Source organism: Drosophila navojoa, chromosome X (assembly GCF_054131105.1).
Source record: "Drosophila navojoa isolate 15081-1374.11 chromosome X, UAZ_NAV_1.0, whole genome shotgun sequence".
Taxonomy (NCBI): Eukaryota; Metazoa; Arthropoda; class Insecta; order Diptera; family Drosophilidae; genus Drosophila; species Drosophila navojoa.
Window position 1 is genome coordinate 4,727,384 of NC_142895.1, and position 12,617 is coordinate 4,740,000.

At 37.6% G+C, this 12,617-nt stretch overlaps 1 protein-coding gene across 3 annotated transcripts in view; it reads right to left on the minus strand.

The window, feature by feature from the left end:
- The window catches only part of NAAT1 (Nutrient Amino Acid Transporter 1), a 60,024-nt gene extending 49,791 nt beyond the window's left edge, over window positions 1-10,233 (minus strand). For 2 of the 3 annotated variants that reach the window (XM_089263202.1, XM_030387424.2), the window contains exons 1-7: window positions 9,708-10,233; window positions 2,965-3,151; window positions 2,524-2,881; window positions 2,047-2,421; window positions 1,064-1,430; window positions 888-987; window positions 26-202 (exon numbers count right to left, since the gene is read on the minus strand). In XM_089263202.1, coding sequence (XP_089119328.1) covers window positions 26-202; window positions 888-987; window positions 1,064-1,430; window positions 2,047-2,421; window positions 2,524-2,881; window positions 2,965-3,151; window positions 9,708-9,806 — 1,663 coding nt within the window. In that variant the 5' untranslated portion in view covers window positions 9,807-10,233. The remainder of the gene's footprint in view (window positions 1-25; window positions 203-887; window positions 988-1,063; window positions 1,431-2,046; window positions 2,422-2,523; window positions 2,882-2,964; window positions 3,152-9,707) is intronic. The other variant, XM_089263203.1, reaches the window with a different exon arrangement.
- Between the last annotated feature and the right edge of the window lie 2,384 nt (window positions 10,234-12,617).

Sequence of the window (12,617 nt, forward strand, 5' to 3'; positions counted from 1 at the left end):
ATAAAGGCTTCAGTTGTTGGCTTACCGTCTCCAGCTAGGGGAAAGTATTGATCACTGTATTTGATCGGCTGTATGGTCGCCATCGAGTAGATGAATATCACAATCATCATAACTGGCGTGAAGAACGACCAACAGAGGCGCCAATACATTGAAACCTTCTTGTTGCTCATGAATTCGATGTCATCGCAAAAGTTTTGGAGACCTGCGCAGGGAATACAGATAGAAGCCATTCAATGAGATACATAGATGTGCTAGGTAGAGGCAGCGGCCTGGTAGATCATAGGTGATGCAGCATGTAGAGGCAACTATATCGCCACTTACAAACATTTATAGAGACTACTTTATCACCTGGGAGATAGATATGCAATGGAACAGATAAACGTAGCCTTATAGAAAACAAGGCATGAGGCATATGTAGTCGGTAGAGGCAGCCATAACGCCTGGTTGACTACTTTATCACCTGAGAAATAGATATGCAATGGAACAGATAAACTTAGCCTTACAGAAAGCAAGGCATAAGGCATATATGGCCGGTAGAGGCAGCTATAACGCCTGGTTGACTACTTTATCACCTGAGAAATAGATATGCAATGGAACAGATAAACTTAGCCTCACAGAAAGCAAGGCATAAGGCATATATGGCCGGTAGAGGCAGCTATAACGCCTGGTTGACTACTTTACCACCTGAGAAATGGATGGGAACAGATAAACTTAGCCTCACAGAAAGCAAGGCATAAGGCATATATGGCCGGTAGAGGCAGCTACATATATCGCGTTGCATAGCTACGCTTATTATTAAGGAATACTCCTGTATTGTTACTTCTATAGAAACTTTCTTACTCATCTGCGATACACATTCAATAACTCTATCTTTCGGCTAGCCTTACCGTAAATCCACACAATGCCAGACAGTTCAAATATGGCCAATATGAAGACCACATAGGTGCCTCCATAGAAATCGACCAGGGTCAAGATCCATTGACCGCCCTATTGAATGAAAAAGAGAAAGAGATATAATTATGCTATTCAAGACATTAACTTCCATGGTAAACTAGAGCCGTACCGGCGTAACATAGACCAAGCCCATGAGGAAACCACAAGCGGATGTGGCCAGCGCTACCTTCCAGTACTTCCACGACTTGAACTGATCACAGATGATGGTCACAATGGTGCTCTGTAGCGCCACAATCGATCCAATGCCCAGTACGAACAGCATGAAGAAGAAGAGAGCCGAGAAGAGCTGCGGCACGGCCTTAAACTTGGATATGGCATCCGGATAGGAAATGAAGGCCAAACCCGTGCCACTGCGCACCACATCCCGGATATTTTCCGCCTTCAGATTATGCGCCAAGTTTCCCAGAATGGCGAATATGGTGATGCCACCCAACAGACTAGTGAGCGTATCCAGGCTCGTAACAATCATGGCGTCTCTATGGGTAAATCGAGAAACGGAAATGGAATTAGGGAAAGAGTTTTGATGGAAAGCAATGGGGAGAGAGAGACAGAATGAGCAGAGCTCTAAATCGATGGATAGAGATTGATAAGAAAAATAAATAAATAATTGTAAAGATCGATAGATGAAGATTGATAGGAAGAATTTGATACTTGGAAGTGAGACATTTCAAGTTCCAGAGAGAGATCGATAGATAAAATAGGCAGGTTTCAATAGATAAAGAAAGGCTTAACGACTCAGAAAAAGTTCCATAGGTAGAGATTCATAAATATATATCGATAGAGAAGATTTAATATATAAATGTCGATGTAAAAAATATACATAGAAGACAATAATAGATTAAATATATTCAGTAATTCGATGGGTTTGAATAGGTAGAGCTTGATAAACATCGTATTGACAAGATTACGGTTAATGTATGCCTGTCCAAAAATAAGTAAGTAATAAGGAGTTATAGAAGGAGAATTGGGAAAACTAGAGGCAGCATCAGAACTTTTATGGATAAAATTCGATTCATATAGTTTGACGGAGCTTCGTTATATTATATTATTATATATATTTATCATATAGGTATATGCGAGCTGCACACTCACCTGTATATGGCATGATCGAAGCGATTGTAGGAGGCGAACATGATGATGGGGCCACAGCCGACGGCCAGCGAGAAGAAGCACTGGACGACAGCCTCCTTCCAGACGATGGGGTTCAAGAGTTCGCCCCATTGGGGCTGCAGGAAGAAGATGATGCCGTCGACAGCGCCCTCCAAGGTGACGGCTCGGCCCAGCAGGGCGAAGAGCACTACGTAGGGGAACAGGGCCAGGAAATAGGCCGCCTTGCCGGAGCTCTTAACGCCGCGCATTATCACCAGAAATATGACGACCCACGAGACAAACAATGCAATGGTCAGCTTCCAATCGGGTATACCGATGCCGTCTGATATATCCGACTTTTCCTTGATGACAACGTTACTGGAAACGAAAGAGTGTATTAACAGACGCCACAAAAGACGGATGGAGGATCATAAAACAAATATACTCGGACTCTTCAACTCCGATTTCTATTCTACTTACAGAAAGTACAGCTCAGAGCTGCTCTGCAGTTTGGTAGTGTTCGACAAGATGTTCGCCTGCTGAGCCAATGCCGTGCTGGTATTCCCCAAGGCCGTCTCCACAAACTCGGTCGGTATGGAGTTGACGCAGTTGGCCCATTCGTCCCTGCAGTAGGACCAAGGCAACTCCGATTGAAACGACACGAACAGATAGTAGAGCGTCAGGGCCAACAGCGATGAGTAATACGTAATGATGCAGATTGTGGCAAAGGCCTGGCCATAGCCGACGCCCACAAACGATGGGCAAATGGACCAGATCTTGACCGTTCCCTGGCTCGTGAACTGGCCAATTATCATCTCCAGATAGTACATGGGTTTGCCTGATTAATATTATAATCTTTATATTAGTATTGTATGGAAAGAAATATTTAATTATTATTACAATTCTGATTGTCTTACTCACCGATCAGGAACAGCACGATGATATATGGTATAAGGAATGCACCTCCTCCATTCTCGTAGGCGGTAAAGGGAAAACGCCAGACATTGCCCAGGCCCACAGATACGGATATACAGGACATAAGGAACTCTATGCCATTGGACCAATTTGTGCGGCCCTCATCCTTTTTTTGTGCCTCCTTCTCATTGTTCTAAGAAGAGATACAGATAGCATATATTGAAAGTTTATCTCTCTACATATTGATTTATTACAACAGTTTCTAACATAACTCTCTCTCTCTCCCTCTCTCTCTCTGTCTGTCTCGCTCTCCCTTTCTCTTAGATTCTTCATATCACATCTTACTTAATAGATTACCTAGGCATCTCTATCGCTTAGCCATGCAAATGCCTCTCGTATCAGATCATCGTCGTCTGTTGTACTATCTAGTTTGATGGTCTGGAATTTCAGTTCGCTCAATGTTATCGCATCTAGAGTTGATATTTGATTTATTTAATGCCATGTTGATGTTTGCACATAATTCTCAGAGACACAAGCACAAATATTTGGTCACACGACTTGAAAAATGAAACAACAATAAAAAACAAATTCGGCAAGAATTCTCGAAAAAAAAATTCGCAACAATCCGGTTGACAATCAACGTGGAATTCGTAAGATAACGGGCACATCCATTGTATTATACGATGTACCAAAATAGATTAATGAGTGGAGGCTGGTACCGACTTCATAATACTTGTTCATTGTCCGCATTAATTTTTATGATTTACCGCGAATCCAATGGGTATATATAGATATATAGTGTAAAGGCCATGCAGCAAGGACAGATAGTTATTCCGTGAAATATATATGTATATACTCTTTTAAGTGTGCGAACATAATTAGCCCCATAAATTCTACTCTAGTTCTGGGCTTTATAGCATTCATAAAATTTACTCTAGCCTTTATCTAACTTTGATTTACTTCAAATTTTATGATTGTTATACTACTAGATCATAAGATAGCTGATACTCGTGCAGAAAACGAAAGCAAAGTATATTGGTTTTTCTGACACAGAATTACGATAACTTTTGTATTTGTTTTGTTTTATTTGAAGATAGATCCTAAAAAGTTTTCATATTATCTCAATGCCCCTATCAACTCCAATATCGCTGAAGGATGATAAACTATTTGACAAAAAACATATAGGGTCTTCTGATTCCATTTACGTATGCAGCACGTGGATAGCCTTCAATGATATATTACGGCTATAGCCGCATTGAGTTGCTATAAATGCGAGTCATATCCGATAGTTAAAGCCCAAATACTGTACGGTGCACTTTGTGATTAGAGATTATGACTATGGGCCCCAATATAGTTAGTCAGTCAGCTTTTACAGCTCGCTACGGAGAAATGCTTTGATTGAAGCTGAGCCGCGCACACGGAACAGATCGCAGACTGATTGATTGGAGCGAACTTTGATTTATGGCAGCGATAAGATATCAATTTTAATGAGCACGTGACAACTAAGTTGGGGGTTTTTTAATTCAATGATGGACACCGCCAAAAAGAAGAAAAAAAAGTAAATAAATAATTATAAAAATATTGCACACATAGATTGAAAGCAAATTAAGCCGTCAGCAACGAGGCTTGAGCCGGCGTCAGAATGATTACGCCGCCAGCCTCTCTACCACTACGCCACCCTTGAACTTGAACCGCGGCAGACAAATGCACAATTAAGTTAACGGCTAACAATTGAAGCACAATTCAATTGCAAGCTCTCTTCTATTTATAGCATACAAAAGTGAATGTCCGCATTTGATTGTGTGTGGGTGTGTGTGTGTGTGTGTGTGTGTGTGTGCACATGCAGAGAGAATGGCCAACGCGTGACTTAGCCACACGTTTCATAAATTTTGTATGATTTAACTAATTTTAATGAAATTTTCATTTTCATTTTTGTTTTTTCAAATAGCTAAATCTCTTATAAATATATCTCTTATACAATATTTCCCATTAAATTGTCATTTACTTGATTTTCTAAAAAAAAAAATTATTATGCAAAATTCCTAATTTGAAAGCAAAAAAGGGCATTACCGACTGCAGCATACTCATTAAGAGCCCTAAAAATATATAGATTATATTTATTAAAATCCCTACAAGCTGTCAACAGTAATTTAGTCGTCAAATTTTCAGTTTCTTGAATTAGAGCTGTTGAAAATATAGTTTATGCCGCCTTGCCACGCCCCTAATATGAGCTGTCGATAGGTATTACAAAATTCAACTTCGTAACTCTGCTATTGTCATTGTTTCTGAGATACAGGAAAAGGCATTTTCCAAGTTGTCACGCCCCTAGTGGGTGGTGTGAGACATGAATCATGACACTCTATAATTCGAGAGTATAACCGAGTATGTGTGCCAAATGTCAAGTCTCTAGCTTCAATATCGTCGACGGACAGCAAGCAGAACATTGCAGAAAACCAATATACTCGTTTCACTCTCGCTAATAAGTTTAAACTTTAAAGATAAAAACTGTATTTAGTAAACTCGGAATTAAACTAGCGAGATTTCTCGCCTTATAACTACAGCTTGATTAGTTTTTTAATCGGTTGCCTGAGTGAAACAAAATTGCCCAAAGATTATCTACGATGAGAGGCTGGATCGATTATAATATATATACTCTATGACATGCCCCACAACTCGATGAGCAATTTAATAGAGCCCACGAATCCCCCGTTTTGATGGACTCAGAGCACACAATTAGAAAGAAAAAAACTTTTACAATGCGAAAACTTTTCACAGAACTGTGACAAAAGCCAAAACAATTAAGCAACTGCATTTGCAGTCACATCGTTTAGAATTGTTTCTAGATCTACATACATACATATGTATGTATGTGTATATAAATAAGGGAGGGAGATGGAGAGACATGCATGTCATAAGTATAATAGCAAATTGTTAGGAAAGCTAAATGTGAAACAAGCTCTGACGCTAGTAAAAAACCAGTTAGCCCCAGCTGGGTGGGTCTGCGCGACTGGCAGTTACCCTGGACACAACAAGACAAGAGATGAGAACTACATTCTTTATAGATTACCTGACTTGCGTCGCATATAAATAAACGAAATCAATTTATTAGAGTCTGTCTAAGATCAACGCTAAATGCCTCCAGTTGCGAACTATCAATATTTATCGATAAATATATATGTATCCATATATAACTATATATTAGAAAAGTCATGAGATGCATGAACTTTCACTCAAATATCAAAATTCACACTTTTGCCAATATACCCCATTGACATTAGGTTTTACTACAGGGTATACGGTATGCAAAACGCAATCGGGAATAGCCCTAAACGCGAATAGCGATGACTATTGATAATATTTAGCACATTTTTTATTAGTGCATTTAACCAACGAAAAACCAGTTGATGAATCAATCCAAGAAATATAGACGAAGAAGAAGAAGAAGCGGAAATAAGTTCTAAGTCGCACTGAGTCAAGTTAGTCGTCTATAGTATAGCTATCAGTGGGGAGGGCCCCCAATAAGGCCTTACTATAATTATCGGTGTTTGCACAGCTTGCCTGAAAGTCTGAGCAAATATCATCAGATAGATTTGCCACATTTGTGGATCGCAGAGAAGGGTGCAAGAGTACCGATAAAGCATATAAATATGAGCTAGCAAAATACGTTATGGAATTTTTATTTTCATTTTACGTCTTTCGCTTGAACTGTAGTTCAAATACCTTGCGGCCCGTTTGTTCCATCAAAACAATGTCTGACGAAATATTGCAGATATAATATGTGTGTATGCCTGTATTTATATATCTTAATTATCAGCAAAGAGCTGGGAAAGAAATCGTCTTGCTTTTACAACTGTTTACAAGTCGTATACACTCGAAATTTTTACCAGCAAAAGACTGAAGATCTTCAATAATAATAAGGAAGTAAATTCAATGGAGGATTTTGATTAAAATGTTTGGATTTTAAAAGAGATGTGCAAGAGCTAGGCGATCAAAAGAGATATCTTCTGAACGATCTAGTTAAATAGGAAAGGACTCATTTGATAGATGTAATAGTTGATGCGACGAAACTCTTGGATTGAGCTGAAGATCGAGCGAAGCTATCAATGATCGGGGATGAGCTAGACAAATGTGCGATGATCAACGCTGCTCGAGGGTGATCAAAGATGATTAACAATGGTAAGAGATGATCTACAATGATCAGCACTAATCAAAAGCTTTCAATAATGATCTACTTAAATGAGCAATGTCTAAACTGGTCTACTGTGATCAAGGATAATCTACAATAATCAACAATGATAGATGATCTAGTATGAGCAACATTGATCAATAATGATAATTTATGATGATGATCAACGATGATCCACAAAATTCAATAATGATTTACTAAGATCAACACAATGATTTCTAATAATCTACAATAATCAAAAGGATATGTACAACCTACAAGGATTAAGGGTGATCTAGAGGAATAAGAAGTGATTATCTAAAATTAACGACAAGGATCTACAATCATGAACATTGATCAGCACTTATATAAAAGAATCTACAATGATGAATTGTAATGCTCTACACTGATGTATAATGATCTACAATGATCTAAAATAATCTACAATGATCCACAAAGATCTACAATGATCTACAATGATCAGCAATGTACTATAATGATCTACAATGCAAAATTATAATGTTCTACACTGATGTATAATGATCTAAACTAATCTATAATGATATACAATGATCTAAAATTATCTACAATGTTCTATAATGATCTACAATGATGACCAATGATCAGCAAGTATTTATAATGATCTACAATATTCAACACTGATCCATGATATAATGATCTACAATGATATACAATGATCTACAATGATCACCAATGTACTAAAATGATCTACAATGCATAATTTTAATGTTGTGCACTGATCTATAATAATCTACAATGATCAACAATGTGCGAACATTATACTAATCTCGAATTCTCAGTGATCAATAGTGATCTGAAAAAATCTTATATATGATCTGCATTTAATATCAGTTGAGCTTCCATTGACTGCTTCATCATGAGCACAAGATCTATTAGCTGATATATCAGCTGACAACAAATGACAAGCAAAATGCACAATTATATAGATCCTCTCCCTTATTCTCCTTATTCCAGTAAACTCTATAAACACGATGAGCTCAGCCCAGCTAGCAACCGAGGTGACTAAAGAGAATGTTAAACACCTCTTAAAGTCTTTAATTTACAAATGAGAAATTATCTAATATACACATAATAAATGTATGACAAATTGCATCTGAACATTTACAGAGACAAGTTTACAGTTGTTTGAGCGAGTTCCATAATAAGTTAGGGAAACACCATGAAGCTGTCAAAGGTAAACAGAGAGAGAGAGAGAGAGAGAGAGAGAGAGAGAGAGGGTTAAAGAGAGCGAGAGGGAGGTCTTGCATTTTTTGCTCACTTCCACTATAGTAGATATTTATAATTTACATAATCCCCTTCCAGGCTGAGTTGCATTATTTTCCCATTTTATGACTGATGAGCTTTGTTTTGGATTGGCATATTAGATAAGTTTGTTTTGGTTTATGGCTCTAGCTGCTTTGTCGGCCTTAATGATTAAATGATGCTATATAAAGTCAGATTGTCTATGGCAATCTGAAATCTAAAATTTGAAGACAGTCTACGACTATTTCTAGTGCTCTTCTGCCGGGTACTCCAAAACTTTCCCCTAGACTGCGTCTCTCTCTCTTCACGCTCGGTACTACCGGCACTAATCAGCCACTTAAGAGTACTTGAAAACTTTAGCACTTGACTTGAAGCTAATTAAAAAGTGATATTGGAGCTGGAACTAGATTTGGAACTAGTTCTTATACTGCTCATAATACTCAATTGCTTTAAAGTACCTTAAAAACAAATTAAAAATGTATCTATAAGGCTAGTGGAACTGGAACTGGAGTCGGAACTGGAACTAGAACTGGAACTGGAACTGGAATTGCCACTTCTGCTCTTAATCAATATTTTGAAAGCTCTCAGAAGCTCATGTACTCCTCCAGTTTAACGCAATTGGAATGCAGTCAAGCAGACATCTCAAACAACAATCGGAACCGGTACGGAAATTGAAATTGATTCATCTGATAATAATAAATGTTATAAATACCCAAATGCCAAAGTACACAACAAAATTAAGCACTTGAAGTGAGATCAATTAATACAGTACTCGAATGGAGATGATATATAGAGACAGGAGATATGGTACTCAAATTGGAACCGGAACCGGTTTTTGTGCTCTGAAAAATATACAATATATTTTAAAGGCTTATGAACCTGAGCTTAAGCTGCAAAATGTCTTGTGTGAAGCAGGTGGAACCGGAACTGGAACTGGAACTAGTTCCGGTACTCTTCAAATATACAACTATTGCATAGAATCTTAAACATCTACAAGTGAGCTTTAGTTTTGTAAACTCCATCTATGGACAAGTGGAATGGGAACTGGATCTGGCACTGGAACTAGCTCTAATAATTTTAAAATATATATACTTTAGCTAGTAATCACATAGGTATGCACTAGGCTTTAAACTGATTGAAATGCGATCGAAAATGCAAACTGAAATGGAACTAGAACTGGAACTGGAACTGGAACTAGTTCTTCCAAATATAGGGATTGTGAATAATTGCAACTAATCTAAATACATTCTATATAGATAAGGGAATCGGAACTGATGCTGGAACTTGTTCTTGTACTCACGTCTGTCTTGTTGTTGTCGTTGCTGTTGTTGTTGTTACTGTTGTTGTTGTGTTGGGGGCTGCCATTGGCCCCATTGTGCGGCATTGTCTTTAATTCCATGTTGCAAGGCGAAATTCGCGTTTGCCGGCCGAACGAATTCTTGTTTTGATAATTGTTAATTGTTAATTTTGTTTACAATCGTTATTATATATATTTATAATTTGTTAACGCACTGCTGAACATTTAATTAAGCGAGAATTCAAAACAAAACGAAAAGCAAAAATATATATATATATAAATATAAAATTTAATGCAATTACCACCAGCGCCGCGCCAGAGTTAATAAAATTGTTTAAATGGGCTTTTTAACTAGCGGCTGCATTCGAGCGAGAGCGCGAACGAGAACGAGAGCGAGAGGGGGGTGGAGAGGGAGAGAGATGGCAATAGAGAAAAAGTCGTACCAAAGGCCGAGTCACGCTAAATTTTGTTTGCAATTGTTGAGGTTGAGTTGTGATGCCGCGAATGCCACGGCTAGAACTGAGGCGGCGTCGAGCTTCGAGCGCTTTAAGAACCCATCAGCCAGCAGCGACGCTACAAACAATCGTGTAGGTAGGTACACAGGTACACACAGGGTAGACAGGTAGGTACACACACATATGTAGGTACACAGGTGGAGTGCGACAGCAGTCGCAGCAACTAAAATGCTTTAGGTACATGAGCAAAGCTGTGCCATATCATACCCCATATCATTGTCATTGCCATCATTATCATCGTCATTATCATCTTCATTATCATACATCAGTTAGGTACAATTAGGTAGAGTTTGGTGGGTCCCTACAGCGCCCTCAATGTGATCTCAGTTCCCCCCCACGAGAGCGAGAGAAAAGACAGAGAGAGTGAGATGGAGAGAAAGTGTGAAAGGAAGAGAGAGTGAAGGGGAGAGCATTTAAGCTACAACCACCTGTTTTTAGGATTATGGAAAGTGAGGGGAAGTGAAAGCAAAGCGACAATTGACGCATCTTCCCATTTAAGTGTGTTCGCTGATGAATACCCCTTAATTATATGGGAACTGGCATATATGTACATACATACATGAGCATGGACTCATGAATACCCCTTAGTCTAAGTGAAGCTTAGGCAATACTCAGCAGACAGAGTAACTTGGCGTCTTTTACTCACATGATCGACTATTAGATACCCTATGCTCAGTTCGGTTGTATTGCACTAAATAAATAATAAATGTATACTTACATATATCGACTTATACAGTCTTATGTAGAACTATAGCTTACATTTATTGCTAGAACATGATCGACTACAAAACATCCCGAGTTTTTATAATTTTATTATTTTCACTTATTACATTTACTTTAATGAAAACTTATTTTAAAGTCGTAGAAAACTCTTGCCTGACTATGAGATATCCTGTACGCAAGTTAGGTATACACACGACTAAAAAATCTGTATGTTATTTGAAATTTAAATCAAAAACCAAAGTATCTTGTGTTTACAGGGTATACATAAAGAATAATTCATATTTGTATTATGTATTCTTATGCTTACAGGGTATATAACATTTTGTTTTTAATATATAAAACTCCCTATGTGAATTACTTTTACAGGGTATACCATACACAATTTTAAATTTATATTCAAAGGTAATATTTCAGGGTATGCAATATATTCAAGCAGCAATTAATCATTTTCATGTTTTTTGTTTTTTTGTTTAATCTTTAATTTCACGTTCAAATTTAACATTCGTATAGCTAACATTTATTTCTCGATGCATGCTATAAATTATATTAGATGTATTAAGTATTACTGGGTATAAAAACATCGAGTTTCTTTGTTTCCAAGATATCCAAAATTTATATTTATTGGGTATACAGTATTACAGTTACAGTTACAATTCAATAGTCCTATGTTTACAGGGTATTCAACATTTATTTTATGCATATTTTTAGGCATATTTATTCAAGAATTTCAATGTATTCAAGAATAAAATAAAGAATAAAATCTATAATACAAAATTCGAATATTTACAGGCTCTACCAAATAAAATTACCTTTGATCAATATCAAATAGGGTTATAGACATTTATTTATACTAATCCAGAACATTCGATTGAGAGCTAAGTGTCTAACAGTTGTGCGATTCGCTGTAGTTAGGGCCGATCGTAGTGCTTTCTGCCATTAGATGTCAGATACATTTTGTAGCTAATTCCCAGATAAAGCCATTATGCAATGGTGAATACCCAGTCAGCTGAATTATTACCGCTCGACAGACGAAAGCAATAAACCCGTTCTCTCTCTCTCTCTCTCTCGCTCTCTCTCTCTCTCCCCCTCTCTCTCTCTGAGCAAACGCACTGCATGCGTATTTCCAGAACCGAAAGAACTTGCGCACAGCATTGTAAAAACCAAGCGTGATCTGTTAAGAATTTCAGTTTGTATTGACCGAGAACTCTATTCTTAGAAACAAAAAAACAAAACAAAACTCTATAGCATATATTAATAAATATATTATTTGTTAACATATCTGATTGCCCCTTCTAAAGATATCGATGATAAATGAAGCCACAAACTTTTTTAGAAGAACATCGAGCTTATGTCATATTTGCCTGCAAAAGGCTATAAATTAACACCAATAAACTTGCTCTGGCGGGGAGTGCCCAGCTAGAAGATACCCTGGAACAGCTATTTAAGTCTCTGAGCTTATTTAACACACGCATGAAACACAGCACACACAAACATGCACACATACATACATATGGATGTAGACACGAGCTGAAGCTACGCTTATAATGGGCTTTACTATGGGAAATCGAGAGTTAAGTAACTTTTGTTCCGCATAAACTTTTTTTACGCCAATTTCAGAGTGTAATAATAGCTTACAAGATTACATACATACATATATGTATTTATGTTCACGCAC